The 20,483-nt window shown below is 44.2% G+C and overlaps 1 protein-coding gene across 2 annotated transcripts in view; it reads right to left on the minus strand.

Moving 5' to 3' along the window:
• Window positions 1-16,290, minus strand: part of ntn2 (netrin 2) — a 43,120-nt gene extending 26,830 nt beyond the window's left edge. Inside the window, exons 1-2 of one of the 2 annotated variants that reach the window (XM_034120181.1) lie at window positions 16,254-16,290; window positions 2,153-3,432 (exon numbers count right to left, since the gene is read on the minus strand). In XM_034120181.1, the coding sequence (XP_033976072.1) occupies window positions 2,153-3,191 (1,039 nt within the window). In that variant the 5' untranslated portion in view covers window positions 3,192-3,432; window positions 16,254-16,290. Of the gene's footprint in view, window positions 1-2,152; window positions 3,433-13,446; window positions 13,728-16,253 lie in introns of those variants that run through there. The other variant, XM_034120180.1, reaches the window with a different exon arrangement.
• Window positions 16,291-20,483: the final 4,193 nt, after the last annotated feature.

A 20,483-nucleotide genomic window follows, 5' to 3' on the forward strand; every position in this document is an offset into this window, starting at 1 on the left:
TCAGGAAGAAAAGCATGCAGAGAAAAATCAACAAGGGGCGGACGCATTTTAAGAATGGGTTTAAATATACATTGGAGAGGCCTTTTAAAGGCTGCTCAGAGGATATGTTGGAACCAGTTCTACCGGACTAAGCTGTAAAGAGGCTTTTGGAACATGAAATTATGGACATCTGGGACTTACTTTTTGGCGTGTCCGGATGTATGATCAGGTATAGCGTGCAAATTGCAATAGGCTTTAACTGCCCTGTATCAACACTAGATTAGGTCATCAGAGTTGGCCTGTGCAGCGGGGCTGTTTAGTCCAGAAGTCATGGATGGAAGTGACATATCAATCCCGCTGAGAAGAGCCCTACGGGAAGCGGGTGTAACATTTCGGAAACAACTACGGGCCATTTAAAAGAAGGCGTGTGCAAAAGTTTAAGCGAGAAAACACTAAGGGATTCACAGGATATTGTTGTAGAAGGGGCTAGGTGTGTAACGCGTGTGCCTGTATCTTGGAGAAGAAAAAGTGAGGGTGTAAAAGCCAAAGTAAGGTAGTGTTGGCGTAGGAAGTTTATGGTGCTAAAAAGGCCAAAATGTTGCTCTGGCTCTGTCACTCTCCTGTTTAAACAGATCTGGCACTGTTCAACGCTAAATATGATCTCAAGCCAGCTCACCGGGCAATTATAACATGTTAGAAAAATATACACTGCTTTTCAATGTGTTGCTCCTGTTTTTTTTTCTCTGGCTGTAATTTCATGTCATTATGGGGAAAGGTTAAAATGGGGACTGCGGGTGCTAATACGGTTTCATTTTTTCTACGCTCACACTTTTTTATGACAAACAAAATTGACTTGAATGAGGTCCCACCTATTTCTATTTATACTAAGAGTAATGCTGTTAAAATGACCACCAAAGAAACAGCCACATGTTTTGAGAACATTTTCCAGAGTGAGGGGGAAAACACATGGCTAACATGGCATGTGTCTTAAATCTTTGTACAGCCATGAAATTAATATATGTTCTAAATATCACATAAAAGCCTAATCCAATATAAATATAACCCATTTACATTAACAAAAATTGCCACAGAAATTGCTATAATGTTTACTTGGCAAGCTTTCAGAGCACGTCTGGATGGCTTTTACAGAGCATGTCTTGAGGTACAGGCAAACACTGCCAAAAAACATTCTTGGAAGACTTAGCTGTAGCGCTGCGCCAATGACTCGAGCTGTTGTCATCCACTGTTTAGACTTGCTCGTGAAAAAGAGACAAGTCCAGAAAACATGAATTTTGTTACAAGTAGGGTTGTTTTTTTTCCCTGTAGAGGGGCGGCAAATAGAAAGGACTGATGGGAAATGCAAGGAACAGGTTAGGCTCATGTTTTCGGACACGGTGCCCACATTTATAAGTTCAACCACTATGTGCTACCAGAACTCCTCACCTGCACAAACACAAACCTATCCGGTATGCTCTGGCAGCTCTCTTAATTACCGCTGTGACAGTCAAACACAGGTCATCACAGTTAAATCATTGCTGTCATATCCTGAGTGGGTGGTGAAAAGGTCATAACTCCAAACATGGATTTTTTTAAAGTGTCCTAATTTTCATAAACGCTTTGAACTAAAAATGGAGCAGCTGTAGAAAGAACGGGTTTCAACACATTACATTTCCATGCTACTTTATAATGGCCACTGAATTAAACACAGCTAAATGATATCCTTTAAGAACAACCCTGTCTCCACACTCAAACACATAACACAATCAAATGACTTGTTTGCTGTAGATTTTGTCCATAAAACTCGTTGGTTAGGTTTAGTAAAACATCATGGTTTGGCTTTAAATGTTGTTATGTCGTTTTAAGTTAAGGACGTACATTTAAAAAAGGACTTGGTTTGGTGAAATTCCTGTGTTTGTTTAACCTATCCAGCCCAGCTTCATCCTTTTTGCAGACTTTGTTTACTATTACTAAGTATCAGCATTTCATTTATTTAAAAAAAATGTAATTTTACATCTAATGTAAAAAAAACGCTTCCCAGAACACCAAATGTAAGTTCTCATAAATGATCTGTAATGATTTCAGGCAAAAAGTAATCTGCAGTATGTCCCACAGCAGCACAACTGAAACATGTTAAAAAGCATATAAAGAATGACAAATGGTGAGAAAAACGTACCCAGACACTCATTGGCCTCGCGAGCATTGGCCCTCTGCCACGGCCGGTCGTAGTGAAAGGGCTTGCAGCGGTCACATTCAGGGCCCTCTGTGTTGTGCTTGCAGTCACACACCAGTTTCCCTTCCTTGTCTTTCAGACAGCGGGAGCCGTGTCCGTTGCATTTACACCTCCCGCCCACCTGGAAGTCTCCCACTGCATAGAAATAAGTTGGCAGCGACGATGTCACCGCCATGGGGTCGTCGCTGTTGCTCGCAGCCCCCAGTCCCTGCTCCCGGGGAAGCTGGGGCCGGCTGAAGACCACGCGGATGTCGGTGACAGTCACCCAGTCCTGGAGGACGGGGCTGTTGTCAAAGTCTTTGCCAGAGGGCCGTCCGTCCAGAGTGCTGAACGCGATGAGTCCTCCAGACAGTGGGTAGAGGTCGGTGTGGCCATCTGTGCATAAAGCCTCCTGCTCGTTCTGCTTGGTAATGGACGCTTTGTTTGGCCGATTGTACAAACGACGGCACTGCGAGGAGTAGAACTGGTAGGGCATCCAGGTCTTGCCGTAGTCCATGCTCTTGTAAATGGCCAGGGACTCGGGTCGAGGTGAACAGAACTGCAGGCTGACATAGGTGATCTCAAACTTTTTACCCAGTGAAAGGGTGAGAGTCACGTTGTGCGGCGAGGTGTTCAGATTCTCCGACTGCCAGCAGGTGAGGTTGTGCGCTGAGTTGAGGTCAGTGAGGTAGGAAGCTGGGTGGGCACGGCGAGGGTCCGCGGCGTCACAGATTTGGCACGAGCGCACAGATGGCCGATCGTCGCCCCGCTCCACAACGCTGCAGGACCGGGATGCAGGCCGGCCGCAGACGCTGGACACCATCACCTCCTTGCCAAAGGCAGCGTTGATAAACTCGGGGATACAGCGGCGGGCTGCGCCTTGGTCGTCATAGCAAGGGTCCGGAGGGGTCTGCTGCCCTGAGAAGGGGTTGGTGGCGCTGTGGGTGAAGGCTGAGCATGTCAGGAGGATCAGGACCAGCAGGCACCTCCAGGGTTCCCCCATCCTGCTTAGAGGGCCTGAGTGTGTGTGTGTGTGTGTGTGTGTGTGTGTGTGTGTGTGTGCGCCTTCGTTAATGCAGAGTCTTTGGGTGTGTACCCCAAACGTCTGTGAGTGTAAATGTGGATGTCGTGGTGCAGATGTGTCTGTGTGTGTGACTTTTCCCCTATGTGTGTATAATTGTGAGTCAGTGGAAGCGAAGTGTCTGAGCTCAGTGACCCTTCACTTCAGGCTGACCAGAGCCTTCCTGCAAGAAAAAGAAACAAACAGAAAAGGTCAAGGTCATGGACATATTTTTTTACCATAATAGGATATAAAATAGAATGTAATCCGACTGTATAAAAACAACTTTGACCATCTTCCAAACTAAATTACATTTGCCCTTAGGAAGGAAATTAAATTGTATCTTGTACTGTACAAGTGCATATTTTCATTGACTAAAAGCCTGTCAAAGGATAAGACAGTTAGACGGGGGCCCCAAGGGAAAGGATGTGACCATTTAAAGAGAGACATTAGTCGCTGCAAGTGACTGCATCCTGAATTGTAATGCCGGCCTCTCATTCAGGACTTCCATTCAGGTCAAAAGTGGACCAAAGCTTTCTGGTCATGCTTCAGCAGCATGGCAGAAGTCACCCCATAATCCCTGGCTATTCTGCAAAGCAGTGGACCGTGTGTGACCCTGGTCATGGCTCTGCTTCAGGGTTATGTTTTGAAAAAAAGGGAACTATTTTTATATATGAAGACATGGCTTTACTTTTCAAGTTCTTACGAATTTGATGGGAAATCAACCGTTGCAGCACTATTGTTACACAGTGCTGACCCTAGAGAAGGAAGCATTATCTTCATTCACTGAAGCAGAACATTCTCCAAAAGTGATAGCTGCTTAGGATTATACTGAGGCTATGAGACTCCATTCAAGCCTTTCACAATCTCTGGGTCAAGATAGATACCTGGATGACATCATTCATACGCTCACAGCTAGACGAGGGGCCTCTCTGTCCCAAAAAGAGAAAGATTGAAGGAGGGGGGGGGGGGGGGGGGGGGGGGGGGGGGGGGGGTAAAGCCTTTTGGCGAAGAAAAGGACAGAGAAAGAGATATATATAGCCTGAGGCTTTCCTTCCTTAATCCCCTTTTTACTTCCCTGGGTGTCAAATCCAGAAGAGCCCCATTTCAAAACAGACAGCTGAGGGGGTGAGAAGGCACCCCAGCCCTCTTAGCTAGGTATTTATTAAATGACAATGAATCCCACCCACCTCCTCTTACCCTCACTCTCCCTCTTATACTACAGCATCCCTCTTCATCTCCGTAGAACAAAAGGCCGCCTCTGTATCCACTTCAGTCAAGCGGGGAAGGCAGACAGACGGTTTAAGGGGAGACGGAAAAACAAAAGTTTCGTTCTTTTCTTATGCGAGGGGTCCAAAGCTAGCAACCCCTCAAAAAAGGGCCCAGCGGCCTGGTAAATAGGAGCAGTCTTCTGTGTTCAAGTGCTTAAACCCAGCCATTTGGCCCCTTCTCAGGGGTGTTAAGGGAAAATAGTGTGAGGGAATTATACCAAGCATAAGACTTTGGAGAAGAAATAGCGGAGGCACAGCTGTTTCTTATGGCAATGATAGAAATGTGAAGGTAACTGCACATAATACAAAAAGAAAAATTCAAACTTCTGGAGGTTATTTTGAACTAAAGGGATAAGTGTGTATTTCCTGTAATGCTGAGGTAGCCCAAGAAGTTTGAACACAAAAAAAAGTGCTATGCTGTTACAATATTCATCATATGAAAAATGGAGTGCATGGAAATGGGCCTGCTCATAAATGATTGGAGTAAGTGGGCTTTGCCAGGACGGATCAGGCCATTGATCAATGACATGTGTCTGAGGACGAGGAGGTTAAAGTGGGCACACAGGCGGGAGTTCATCAGCCAAGGCACTCCATCAAAAGGCTGGCCGCTGTAAAGCTGGCGGGCCCGACACCCACCGGGGGGGGGGGGGGGGGGGGGGGGGGGGGGGGGGGCACGGGAGCCGGCTGATAGAATTAGCAACTCATTAGCATCCGGGCCCAGCTTCCATCAGCAGCATGGAGAGACAGTGGGGAGGCTGTGAAGGGGAAGAAGGGGGGTGTGAAGGAGCGGGAGGAAGGCGTAGACGTTATGACAGGTGAGGGGGAAAATATGGAAAGAGGGAATTATTCAGACAGAATTTGATGGGTATGCTGTTGAGGGAGTGAGAGGAAGTTTAATGAAAAGCAGGAAGGAAACATGCTTACAGGCGTAAGAGACTGAAAGAGAGGACAAACAGGCACAAGGAAGAGTTTCAGTAGATAAGAACCAAAAGAGGGGGAGAGAAACAGCGAGGGACGCGACAGTGATAAAGCAGAAATGACTCGAGGGGGGGGGCGAGCGAGGACAGATATGAATGGAAGCAGTTTGAGAGAGAGGGAAAGTGACAGAGATGGAGGGAGGGAGTCAAAGGAAGGACTTTTAAAACGAGAAAGGGAAAGATGGAGAGAGAAAGAGACTGGAGGCAGATTAAGGTGCAGGACAGCGTTGGTCTGTGTCTGGACGTCGGATGACTAAATATGGTGCGGTCCGTGTGCCGCCGGGCCTGCTGGGAGATTCTTCCAGAGTCTGGTGCTGTCAGGCGCGTCTGGCAGATGAGCTTGTAGGTTAAACAGAGAGAGAACAGTGACACGGCTGTTTAATTCAACTCTGTACGCCCTCTGAAATAGATGCTAGCCTCGCAGCAAGTGTTAGGGCTCCTCGGAGGCGCTCCAGCAACACTATGCTCTGGCAAAGAGCTGCTCTTTATGAGAAACGTCTTCCACATTGCTATAAACACTGAGCCAGTTCCACAACATCTTGCTGGATCCATGAAGCTTTGCCAGGATGTCACAGTGGTGTAGCTGGCTGACCTTTAGATACTTAGAATCTGTTTCAGCAAGAACAATTCTTTGCTTTCAGCATTGACAAGTGTGTTTAACAAGCAACAATCTTGCCTCAGTGGGGGCAGACATTGTCTTTCATTAAATGTGGTTGAAGTAGCAACAGCTGCAGGCCCCTCTTTCTGAAGGAGACAATGCATACCACACTGAAGTGCTGCTGGTTGTAGCTTCATTTTAGGTTTACAAACATGTATCGATCTTCTCATCTAATTCAGCACAGAAGCTAATAAGCCTATTTGTTAAATGTCAGACTGTTGCTTGTATACAACAAGAATTAATCCATGAATTAAAACCTGTGTCAACTTTTCTAAGATATAAGCTTCTTAGGCCGATCTTGCCAAAATAAATTCTTAGTTGGCTATGTTGACTTATCGTTTAGTGCAACAGCATAATATGTGAAAAGCAACTTATAATACAGTGGTTTGTCTGATGTTACAAAACGTTTTTCCTCATATTTTGTGCATTAACCTTTGAATGTCCATTTTCCCTCGCTACAACATGCATAATCGGTTCAACGTAAAAGTTGTCTTCAAAGCACACAAGTTAGTTACATTTAGGCAACAAAACCGCTCTCTACTAACAGCGGTCTCCTGACCCAAACCATCTCCCTACCCAGAATTCCTTGCTTTGTATGCTTCCTGATTCACAATAACATGGAATATACACACATTACAGCACATAAAAATGTCATAGGTATAGCTTCAGAGTATGAGAACAAGCTAAAAGACAAACTGTTCCTGCAGCAGCTCAGACATTTCTAAGTGAATGGCTGCTGGGAGTGTGGTGATAAATACAAACAGTATAGCCAATTCATCACTGCTGCATTCCTCTGTGGATTAATGGCGAGGAAAATGTACTTGTGTCGACGTGCTACAACCCCCTTTGGCTAAGCTACTGCAGCGTTACTCTAGATGACTTGCCCATTAGTGTTATGGACACAGTATGCGAATGGATGAAAAAATATGGGGCTTTTAGAGTGGAAGCGGAGTGGAGTAAGAAGTCGTGTCTCACCTAAAAAGGCTACTCAGGCCATTTGGCTATTGGAACGTATTCAAGGGATTTAATCAAACTGAGACAGCGCAATTAGAGAAGGTAGATGATGGAGGGCAGAAGGAAGGGAAATTAGAGGGGGGTGAGGAATAGAGAGAGAAAGAGAGACAGGAACAGGAAGATGACAGGGTGGTCCGGTGGTTTCAGCAACGTTTTTTCAGCTTCTCTCTGTCACCGGGAGATCATCCCATGTTGAGTTGTCTCTCTTTCAAGCGTGGGCTCCTCTGTCAGAGTTCACAGATTAGGAAAACAGAAGTCGCTGAGAAGCTTTATTTGGCTTGGGTGTAGAGGGGAGGGCGCAGTGGGAGGTGAGGATAGGAGAGGGACAGCTGAGCCACTTTGTATCCCAAGTGGGAACCTTTCCCGCTGCTCCAGAGTTGGCGTGGTGGCCCCACTAAGACTGGGAGTGAATGGGGGTCTATGGGGTCGCCTCTCTTGGTTGACAGCAAGCTGGGGCCCAAACTGGTGCCCTGCTGTCCTCCAGCCTGCTGTACAGTAATCCCTGGTGGGGTTATTAGTGGCTGCTCAGAACCATGGAGGACTTTTTAATAGGCTAACAACAGGACCACCTCCATTCTCATTATCATTATGGAAAGATGCATTGTATTCATATCAAAGAACACAGTGAGAGCGCCAGCAGTCAAAAATCCCCCTGAACGCAACATTTTTTGTTTGTCTTTGATGCATTACACGGGAACATCATATCAGCTAATATGGGTTTTATTATTAGGTCACATTTCGGATCATTTTAATTCAAGATTAATCGTTTTGACTCAAGAAAAATATTTTTTTCTTGAACAAATTACTTTCAAAAAAAGTAAGATTGTCAAACGTTTTGGGGATTCATTTTCTGTCAATGACCACATCGATAAATAGAATATTTTGTTCAGCCCCAATCACATCATCACCATCTGTATCCTCACCCACACACTCATTTAATTGGTAAATAAACATGTCCAGATGAATCAACATGACTGACAGGCCTCAGGTAACAGGGGTCAGATATTGGTGGCCTGAATTCCACTTGACGATGGGCGCAGTGGTGACGGCAATCCTACTGTTGTTGTAAGTGTGTGTGTGTGGGGGGGGGGGGGGGGGGGGGGGGGGGGGGGGGTATAGGGTGATCAGAGTTCCTTGCTGGCATTCATTAGGGATTTAGGAGAAGGGGAGGAGGAGCAGGGAGAGCCGAGGGCAGGAGGGGGTCAGCTCTCACAGCTGAGAGCGTCATTAGCAGAGGGATCACTGACAAATTTGAAAAGTCTGCTTACGTCTGCTCACAGGCGCTGTGTGAGTGTCTCTGGAAGGCTTCATCTGATAAATCACCAGAGTTTTTACGCTTACTGCAACCTTCAAAATCACTTCAAACTGCGGCACCTGAACTACTTTTCTTACCAGGATAATAAATATGAGGCTCTAAAGTGCAAGGGCTAATCACAAAGCAGGAGTATCTCAAAAGCATCATAAAACGTATATATGATATAATCTCTGCCTTTCCATCTCTGCATCTGGCAGAAAGAGACACTGCAGGAGAAACGGCTGAACGCCCAGCGGAGGAATGCAGCAGCTTCTGTGGCCGAGCCCACACGGCGGTTCTCTGGATCAACAGAACCTGATCCAGAACCGAACCGGAGGAGAGGAGACAGACAGCAAGAGGTGGAATATGAGGGTCGGGATAATTCACACAGACGGGAAGCTGTGCTCAGCTACCGCCTTCTGTATTTGCACATATACATGTTGGTATTTCAAAAGCAAAAGTAAAATGCTGATAGGACCCTTTCTGATAATGAAGTGTTCTGTGAGGTCAGGGTTTTTGGTGAGAAAATGGGAGGCTTAGGGAGGGAAAAGGACATGAGCAGGAAGAGTTCTGGGTAACAGTGACTCGGGGTTTAGTGGGGGTTAATTTATGAGAAACATGACACGCAAAAATAAAAATATCTAGAATATAAGGGCTCTTTGTTTCATTTTCACATGGAATTCAACCCCAACATATCCAAATGCTTAAATGCTGCTAAGATGACCTAAGAGTAACTTACTTGTTTTTCGGTAATAAAAAGTCAAGAGTAAGTCAGAATATTTCAAGTAAATATTAATAGCAATACACGGTTCAAAGATTAAGTGATTGAACTTCAAATAGTATTTTGAACATTTGATTTTAAAATGTATAGCTACCGTTTTTACTATATGCCGAACACAACACGTTTGTTAGATTTAGATGACACTACAAAGTATACTAGTTGAGTTTTAAACTAACATAGGCTACTACCGGGTCCAATGTGTGGATTAAAACATTATATTTGGGTGTCATTAAAAGATAATAAAAATACCATGTTGTTCTGCAACCAGGGGCATAATTGCTTTGAAAATAAAACATCAAAGAAGGGGTAACATTTAAAAGTGTGGTATAAATGTCCCACGAGGCTTCAGTCCTGAATAAATTCTCAAATGAAAAATATAGCTGTCAACTTGAGGGAAGGAAAAAGCTGTTCTCTGTCTTGGATGTTTAACTGGCAGAGCTATGGACTTGTGAGAAAAGGGACAAGAGTTCAAAGATTTACGGCCTTCCATGTCAAACTATGATCTGCCTTCAAATACAAGAAATATTTCCTCTACATGTGCTGTCAAGATGCGCGGAGAGAAGGATGACACCCTCCGCCCTGCGATGCTGGGCAGAGGCAGATTCCTTCCTCTTGTTTGTCCCTGCATGAAGAACATGCAGCAGGGTTACAGAGATGAGTGTTCTGTTTTTAGAGTGTGTTGGTGAACTGAGGGCTCCTTGATTGAACATTTCCCATGGACCTGAGCTTAACCCTGACCGCAGCGGTGAGGTTGGACGGGGAGCGGCAGGTGAGGTGTTCCTGAGAGGAAGTAGCTCGTTTAGCGGCAGGGAAGGATTTAAGGAGAGGTGAGCACTCCTTCAAAGCCCTTTGAAGGCTGGCTGCGGTAGGCAGAGCCGCGGTTTTCCCAAAAAGCCCCCCTAACAGGAAAACAGCCTCTTTTTTTTCCATTGCACAAGAGCAACCTCTACCCCAAAGCCAAAAGCAAGGACCCGCTTTGAACTCGCAGGGGGAAAAAATACCACAAATCATTTTATTAAGTGCTTGGAATACTCGCACGGTTGCGTACATTACACTTAAACACACACGTTGTTGACGGACAAACACATGCTCTACGCTAGTTCTCATTCTCAATATGTGCCCTCGCTCTCGCAGGAAGACACACTGAAGGATGCCAAAGCTGGTGACTCATCAGAAATCTCCCTTTGCCTTCTTCCCTTGTTTCTCTTCCATTATTCTATCTTCACTTTGTTAAAACGCACCGTTTGCCTAAAGGTCAGGGGTCAGCAGCCTCCCTGTGAAAACGGAAAGAAGCCCCATGTCTGTCTTTTGTCTTTACTTCAGATTTCTCCTCCAAATCAAACAACAAATGCGTATCTTACCATTGCCCTCTAGAATGACACAGGCGTTTTCGGACCTACTGTAACAGCCCTTTCTGCAGGCCGACACCATGTCTACTGTAACTGTAACAAATCACCATCAACGTTTATGAAGAGACACGCTATGGTTAAGGTTTACTGTAGGCACACAAATCTAGAGCCCGGAGTCATGGGGGGGGAAGTTATATCCCCTCGTATTAAGTTCTGGGATCCCTTATGATATTTCTTGCATTTCAGCTGACTCCTAAAAGAAAACGCTCTGCAGGTTAGGAGAGCTTTGTTATCAATGTTAAAAAGGATTTAAGAAATGATTGTGGTGCTAAATAAAATACGTTTAAAAAAAAAAAAAAGAGTACTAAATAGCTGTCTTCCATGTCAGATGTTGACCATCCACACCTGCCTCCCTGCATGCACTTCCTCCTTTGCTCACCTGATAATTATTATGGCCGCAAGATGTCTTTGTGACTTGGTCAGGAACATTTGTCATTTTGGGGCACTTGTTAAAACAACCGACTCCTGTTGGAAACTCTCCGTTAACAGGTTAGCCTACTATCAAAAAAGTGGTCCAACTATATTATCTGTATAACAATGCATTGCTCTTCCCTCTGAAATGCCAAATTAATGTTGACAATATGAGCATAATTGAGCATGGCCCATCCGCAAAAACAAAAAAATGTAGTTCCTTTGGCAAAAATCAGATCACCATGTCTGACAGTGTGCCAATAACCCAGAAGATGTATACTGTGTGTTTCCAAGTCAGATAAAGATACTGATAGGTACTAAGTGGGCACAGACACACTTGCGGACCTCACACACTCTTATCCCTTGTGCATCTGGAGGAAATGTGCGGTTGACATATGCTGGCCTAGCAGGGCGCGGGAGCGGCAGGATGAATCATGGGAATCTTTGCCCCTGGATGCTCTTCACACAGTGAAAGACATCTTGGGTGTCACGCTGACGAATGACAGGTATTTTAACAGGAAACGTAAGCTCACACACACCCAATTTGTCACTCAAAGAGAAAACACACGGCCACTTAAGTCAGCAAGACAGCACTCTCACCTCTGGAGTGGAGACAACGAATGTGTGAGTGTGAGACTGTGTGAAAAGAGTTTACTTTATCACCACATCCATCTGCAGATCTAAATGTTGATTCATATCTGGGGTGGGAATGATCCAGGAAGGAAAGAACATAAAATCTCTACATGTGAAATTCCAAGTGCAGTCCAATCAAAATATTAAACTGCCATTCAGGAAAACTAAAGAGCGTTTTATTCTTGGTGCCAGAGCCTGATATGGTGGCTGCAGAGAAGCAGCTGAAAAATGAAAGAGGATCATTCTGATCTCACTGACAGCTTCATACGCAAGGTCATGGTTGAGATAATTGTATTAAGGGCCTCAAGGTAATTTGTTAAAAGTGACAAAAGATAGACTCAAAGATGGGATGGATGTTTACATTCAGTCAAATACTGAAAATGAAGGACTGACAGAACGAAAGATCAGTTCACCCCATTTTAAACCCAAAGGAGAAAAACACATTTGATGTGTTGACTTTACTCGCTCAGGTGGACGGAGCCAACAGTTCTGAAGAATCCTGCTTTTCCAAGCACAAGAAAACGATCGACTTATGTTACTGCAGCTTTCTCCATCTCCATCTTCATCCGTACGCTTTTCTCGGGGGTCCATAAATAGCACATACACACACTCCCAGGAGTGAATCAAATCTGCACTATGTTGCCTTGGATTAGCTTCCACGTCATGTGCCCTCAGCTGCTCCTGGCTCTACCTCCCTCAGTTTGTTATTGATGGAAAGAGGGGGTGATGCAATCAAATATAGATTATTAAATTGACAAAAACAGAGAAACATTAGCCACGTTGGAGATAAACATCACATCTCTTCACCACAGGCATTAAACTCAAGCGTTTTACACTTCACATTCCCTCTGACCTCAGTGAACGCTGAGGATTCAGAGGCCCTCTTTATGGACTGATTCCAGTCATTTGTGGTGAGAGTGAGAAGTAGGTCAAGTGGCTGACACTGTTTCAGTGTGTAACAGGGGCATACTTTAAGTCTATTGAAGCAGGGAAGATAAGCAATCTGTATGGACTCTTGCCTTCACTTCCAGGCTTGTTGCTGCTTGTGAGGAGAGTAGATGGGGTTAGAGAGCTCATCATTTCTGTGGAGGCGGTTTCCTCTGACACCTTCACTGTCAAATCAAGCTCATCATCACTATAATGCTCAATGAACCCCAGATAAGACAACTTAAAAGACAACTGATTTCCTCTTGAAAGTGGCTTTACAGAATCTAGAAATGTGTTTTTAACATGCCAGTGGTGGTGTTAAAGCAAAAAGGGAAGATATTAGAAGTGACAAACGCATTGCGAGCCTTGGCCAGGGCAGTGTTGAGGAAGGGGAACCGAGGAGCGCGCTGCTTGCTTTGGCATCCGCACTTGGCTCTGAATCCAAGTCGCTACTAAAGCTCATGGCTGCGTATAGTCCACCTCTTGTACCTCGTATTCAATCCTCGGCGCGGGCTGATTTCCTCGCTAAGACGGGCTGGTTGTAAACCGAGGAGACACCTGTCTGTGGTCCGCAGCTCTGATGCAGCGCGCCCCGCTGATTCAGCGACCCTCACACCGCAGTCACACTACCTCAGCCTTTCATGAAGTAATAACAGTCATTGCCTTTATTTAAAACAAATGGCAAGTAATGGACAGCATGTCATGACAAGAGCTGCGAGTCACTTATTCTCTGAGAGAACAAGTGGTGCGTAAAATTAAAGTCTGTTCCCATCACACACAGGCAGCATGTCAGATAAACGGACTCCGAGAATTATAAACTTACCCCAGGTGTCAAGTCGTGAATGTTGCCGTGTCTGAATTTAAAAAGGACGTCCCCCGAAATCCACACCAATTAGCCTTTGGGTTGTCTTCCGTCAGAAAAGGTCCCCTCCAAACGCAAAAAGTGTCTCGTGTTTCTCACACTCGCATCGTAAAAAATGAAAAAGGACAAGAGAGACGCGTGCAACACAGTCAAAAGTGAGGGGACAACGAGAGGAGGACCGCTGCATCCGCGCCCGAAGCTCAAACAGACTGGAATCCCTCCAGTACATCCATAGGTTGTAAAGCGAGCCCGTGGTAGGCTACTCCCCATTAAAATCAAACCCAGATTTTCCCAACCATGTATGAGAGAGAGAGGGAGGAGAGAGAGGCAGAGTGTGTGTGTGTGTGTGTGTGTGTGTGTGTGTGTGTGTGTGTGTGTGTGTGTGTGTGTGTGTGTGAGAGAGAGAGAGGGGTTTAAATATTCCGAAATCCCGCTGTGTTCTGTGTTTTGTTAACTTAAATTTCATTTTACCTGCAATTTGGCGATGCGTGTAATTTACTCCTGTAGCCAAAAATAATGTGCACACGAACATAAACACTTGACCAAGCGACCACTTGCTTCAAGATTATTTTACCTCTAACAACACAACTGGTCTCACTTTTACAACAAATACCTCCGCCGCTTTACGGACTGATTCTCACTGTGCTGCCAGCTCCAAATGCCCCATGGCTCGCTGTGTTCACAGGCAGCCATATGGAGGTCGTAATGAGAACACAACGTTGAACCTGTTGGAAAAGAGTAGGGGCTCCAGGGCTCACAGAAACAAGAGGCAGATGCAGAATGCTATAACTTATTAATCACAAATAAGAGCCCAACACATGCTGGATTTATTAGCGTAGGCCTGTGCGCCAAAGCAGCAACAAGGTTGACGTTTAGATGGCTTATTAATACGCTATAATTAAAGTAGCATCACATGAAATGTATCATGGCATTGACTCGTTGTTGCATCATGAAGATGGGGTAGTGTGTGCGAGTGTGTGTGGAGAGAGAGAGAGAGAGAGAGAGAGAGAGAGAGAGAGAGAGAGAGAGAGAGAGAGAGAGAGAGAGAGAGAGAGAGAGAGAGAGAGAGAGAGAGAGGTTCGTTTTGGCACAGAAAATGTGGCTCTGCGCCCTCGGCCATGACAGCAGCACATTAACGTATTAACTGCATTCACATGGCGTTATACTTCTCTCAGTGTGTAGGTTAAATAGCAACAGCTAAATGTGGTTTGCCATGATGAGAGTTTTCAATTTTATGTAGGCTATCCGGGGAGAGCGTGCGTAAAAGCGCACTGGAGAGGTCACTGGTTCACATTGGACAGTGTTTAATTGCAGCCAATAGTAATGAATATATTTAAACTGATACACAAATTAACATAAAAAGGGATGATATTTGCATAGATATACATTTTCAAATGGTTTCAGCCAATAACATCAGAGCATTAGAACTACTGTCTAAGTTCATGTAGAAACATATTTGAAAAACCAGTCCACACGAGCAAATGTATAATTCCAGGTCAAAAGCGTGCATGTTGCTCCGTGTTTTTGCAGGTGCAGCCTTCCTACCGGGCGAGCATTATTCGAGCATTATTCGAGCATTATTCGAGCATCGGCCGATCACATCCCAGCACGTCCCGGCCCCCTGTAAGCTGATCAACATTCCTCCTGTATTTGGCCCACTGCACCATCCTCTGGGGGATCAGCCCAGCCCGGGACCGAGCTACGGTCAGGAACCTCTATTGCAGTAATTCATCTCTAAACAAAGAGCGTTAAAATACGTATTCAAACCACCGGACAATTTAAAATAATACGCATTAACCCCAATCCTATGGCAGTTTAACGCCTACAAGAACACACACCTGAAGCCAATACTACAATTTGACTATGCCAGTGAAGCAAACAAGGCAGGAACATATCAAGGAGACACTGCCAATGAATGGGTTTAAACCCAAAAGGTAAAAGTGGTGCCAGCTTCATCCAAAACAGGCTTAAATCAATTACATGTAAATCAAACTCGAACTGATTAAAGAATTAGAGCAATTTTAGTATGAAGTGATGCCAGGAAACATTCTCTGCGTAGCTATTTATCGATATAAGCCTACAGGCAGGCCTACTTATTCTCCAGTTTGGCTTAGATCAATGTTCATTTATCTCCTCCCTTTCTTGTGATTTTCTCACGTGAATCAGATCCTAAAATGGCTTTTTTTTCTTTTCTTGTAATCAGTATTACAAGAGTCTATTAGCTTCATAATGAATCTTCATTATTCCTTTTAATTGCTTTTTTTCCAGTGATCCCTGTTCCTTATTTTGTATTCGCCAACTCTGTGAAATGTGTGTGGGAATGATTCTGTAGACACACTTTTATCATTTACTCTACTGTGTTTTTAATTAAAATGCTTGAGTTCAAACTGAGCCATTTGAGAAAGTAGGCCAGTAAATAGAGAAACTGGAACAATCACTACAGGCTTCTTATAATTTGGTCCAACAGAGTTTCTTGGAATTGAACACAACTGCAAGGAGTTCAGTAATAAAACAATAAAGTGAAGCATTCTGCTGTGAGGTATGAGCTTCACTTAGTTCTGTGTATACACACTACTATGTCTATTTACACTGACAGTCCATGTTCACGCATTTCCCATACATGCTAATTTTGAAGCATTTCTGTGGAATAAAAGACCTCCACCAGCCAGACACTAATCTAGTTGGATTATTTTTCTAATTACAAATGGGAGACATTACAATGCTTTAAAAAGACAGAATGAAAGAAAGCAAGACAACAGGCAACTCACTTGCTGTCAGATGGGATTCAAGAGGGGAGCTCTCCTCGGTCCTTTAGAGTGGTTGCACTTGGATCAGTCTGCTGATTTTTGTCTGCAAAACAAGCCTCGGTGGTGTGTCTGTTCAAAGCCCGGGGCTCTCAGCGCTGGGTTCCCTGCGGCGGACACCCTGGAGAAAAATGTCAGCCTCCGGCTTTTTCCTCACTTCAATTTTTGGCACCCCTGCTGTTTGGCGCCCCTGCTGTTGGGCGCAAGGAGAGATGCTTACTGTTGTCCCGGGGGGAAACCACAAACCTGGCTATAGTGGAGGAATGGCGCCCTCTTGTGGCTAAGCACGTGTAAAGCTAGGTTTCTAGATCCACCAGCAGAACATTTTACATAATAAGCTCTAATTTCTGTAACGTTGAAGTCGTCGAATTCTGTATCGTTGTAGTCCTCATAAAACCAGAATCTTATCAATCATTTAAGATTTAGCAACGTAGTTTAGAAGCCGGTTTCGTTAATGCAGGCATTTAGACTTGTCCTTGCAAGAGAAGCACAGGTGTTGCTAATAACGTTAATGAAGCCCTGTTCCATTTAATTGTCCCAGAAAGCCCTGCGACTGAGCCAGCATACACAACAGAGCACTGACCAACACAAAACACCTAAATGGAATGCAGCCATCATTAATGCTATTAGTTGCACGTGTGCATGATTCTTTGCATTGGGAAAGGTAATGTAAAAAAAAAGACATATTTAAAAGAAAATATAAATAAATAATATATTACATTGCACTACATTAAATCAAATAAAAGCATAATTCAGAGCCATTGTACAACTTCAGAAATCAAACGACACATTGAGTCAGAAATTTAAAAAAAATAGACATTCAAAAACTGGTTAGGGTTAGCGTCAACATTACAGTACATGTTACTTGTTAGACGCTTTTATCCAAAGCGACTTACATACTCACTACTGTGGGCAATCCCCACAGGAGCAATTTGGGGTTTAGTGTCTTACCCAGGGACACAACGACATGCTGACTACAGTGGGGTTTGAACCTGTGCTTCCCTGATCCGTACAACAACGCACTAACCCACTGCGCCACAGCCTCCATGATCTAAATGTGATATTTCGAATTCATTAAACCTATTTAATGAACAATTGAACCTTTTTTAAATATGTTTTTATATTTTCTCAAGAATATCCTTTGGTGTTAAAAACAGTGTTAACACATTTCAACACTTGTACCACCACATTTCCTGAACAAGTTGCTTTACCTTATTATATTATTAAGATCATGTATTCATTGTGAAATTGTTAAATTAATGCAAAATTCTTTAATGGAAATTGCTCATTACAAATGTTTCACAAAATATTCCTTGATACACTTCAAGAAAGGTAAGCCTGCTGTAAAAGCTGTGATATGGGTCCCACTCTGTGTAGGATCCTGCTAGGCATATTTTGGAAAAGCTACTGTATTTATAAAAAATGGATGCTACTGACTGTCTATTGTTGATCTTGAAGAGAGGACACTTCCATAGTTGATCTAACACTGCTTTAGATCACCAGACCTGCCAGCTCCACAGCTTCCCTCCTGCTTTGAATCTCTGCCATGCTGCCTGGGTCGACTGACCACCATTTTTCTTTCCAAATCTGGTCCTCTTTACACTCCATTCAGCTTCTTGACACCACTTGCAAGAATGACCATGTAACAGCTGTTTTATACGGTGTTATTAACACATACAACAAGCAATATCAAAATGGCAGCCATGCAACTGGTGTGCTTTTATACCGTGTACCTGTTATACTTGATTGGATGCTTCCAGTAATAGGTACTTGTGAGTAAAGTATCCAATATGTGTAAATCGATTATTTGAGCAATAATTGTATAATAATATAATGATACTGCCAATATTGTGATATATGCTAATAATGGCGCAATGATAGTGTTTTTGAATGGGTTTAACTTTAACCCATACGAGGCTTCAGATGTCATCAATTACCTCATTGGTTTAAAACGATACAAGCCTTTACGCGGGTCACTGAACACTTCCTGGATTACTCGATCCACGTTTAGGCCTCGCCAGAGCACGGACCTTTACTTACAAACACAAACAGTATTATTATCAGAGCCTGATCTGAGTCCACTCTTTCAGGCAGAGCAGATAACCCATGACTGTACCTGACAGACGACAACACAATAGATAGAGTAGTACAACATGTGACATTATGCAAAGTGGAACATGTATTGTGCAAACTTTTAAATAAAGTGCATATAGTGCCATTATTAAAGTGCATAGTTACGTTTTTGTTCAGTATCAAAACGATCCATTATGCAGAATGATCCATCAGGAATAATATATATTTTATAAATGGATTATAATTATTGATACATTTACTTGTAGAGCATTACTTCAACGTTGCAGCTGGTGTAGCTATATAAAACAAATACTGGCATGATGCTTCAGTCCTCAAGTCCCATCTGTTTACCAAGGCCTTTGGCCCCTAATCTATTTGTTGTTTTGTCGGTCTGACTGTTTGTCTGACTGCCTTTTGTTTTTGTTATGTTTGTTTCTACTCCTGTTCTTCTTTGTAAAGCGACCTTGGGTCTCATGAAAGGCGCTATATAAATCCAAGCTATTATTATTATTATTATCCATAATTATACACATAAGTGAATTTGTAAATGACATTTTGTAAAATGTAGCTTAAACTGTCACATAAATGTAGTAGAGCACTCAAGTCAAAACACAAGTCAATTAAGTACTTTTCCCCACTGCAAATTGTTATTTATTTATGAATGAGTATGTTGTACCGTTATATGCTATGAACAAGTAAAGAAGTATCTACTGTTTCCATGCATCTCACCCGAACACAAACACCTGACTCCCACTGTTCTGCCCCCCCCTGCTGATGCCCTTCAGCTCAGCACTGAGGCTCTGTGTCACACACTGCACCCCCGTACACCTCTACAGTCAGCGGTAGAGCAGTGGGCCAAACACAGGGGCACAGAAACCAACCGACTGATAATTAGCTGCTGCTGGCAAGAACCCCAGAGAGGATGGGTGGGTGGGTGTAAAGGTGGGGAGAGGAGGGAAGGTTATGGCAAGGTTTTGGGGGGAAATGGGAAAAGAAGGTCAAAAGAAAGAGAGGGACAACTGAGGGCACTTCAAACAACACTGAGGTCCCATGTAAAAATAAACAGCTTGAGCCCCTCTCAGCACACCCCCTGTTTATAACGACAGCCTCTTGGGGAACCCCGCCTATTTACTTTCCTTCTGCCGACTCATCTTAAGTCAGGACGGCGTGTTGGCGTTATTGTATACATCCTCTCACACACACACTCACTCGCTCAGGGCTCAGCTGCCACTCCACTTCAAAGACCCAGGGCCTGAGTGGGAACGGAGGAGATATTAATGGCTATAATACCAGCATGTCCTTGTGCAATGCGTGTGTGTTTGTGTGTGTAGTTCTGCCTCTGTGTGTCACACTCACACTTCCATGGCTCGGGGTGTGCGGTATCAACATGTCAACATTAAGGAAAGAGAGCTATCAATAGCTCTTCTGCTAGTATTATTGTCCCATCCATCATTTTGACATCACACCACGGAAGGTGGTCTCTTCCCAACTCACACTGATGACTCAACCGCAGAGAGTTTTTTAAATGAGGATACCTTGAGGCCGCAGGGAGGAATCTGCAGTAACCCAATCTGCCGTCCCGAAGACTCGAAGGATGTGTGCAGGCCTCAGTGTGTACGTGTGTGTGTGTGTGTGTGTGTGTGTGTGTGTGTGTGTGTGTGTGTGTGTGTGTGTGTGTGTGTGTGTGTGTGTGTGTGTGTGTGTGTGTGTGTGTGTGTGTGTGTGTGTGTGTGTGTGTGTGTGTGTGTGTGGATACTGTTGACTTGCTGTGGGATTATTTTTGGGTTAGCTGCTTACATTTGACAGCAACGACCGTCCAGGATGACGGTGGGAAATTGGCTTTCCCACTCGGTGTGTAGTGCATGTGTGATTAACCCACAGAGTACTTGGAAGTATGTGTGTGTTTTAACATACATGTATGCATGTCTGTGCATTGAGGAGGGGGTTCAGGTGCCTCTCTGGTGGTATTTAGACCCTTCATTTGTGTGGAATCCAGCATCATTATCCCAAAGTGTTGCCAGCTGGAAGCGCTTGGGAGTTCCCATTTGAACTCGATGTGTGTTCTGAAGATGTAGAAAGACCAAGAGAGCCGAAACGCTCTAATGAACGCGCATGTTCTGG

The sequence above is a fragment of the Trematomus bernacchii genome, unplaced genomic scaffold (genome assembly GCF_902827165.1).
Source record: "Trematomus bernacchii unplaced genomic scaffold, fTreBer1.1, whole genome shotgun sequence".
In the NCBI taxonomy this organism is placed as follows: Eukaryota; Metazoa; Chordata; class Actinopteri; order Perciformes; family Nototheniidae; genus Trematomus; species Trematomus bernacchii.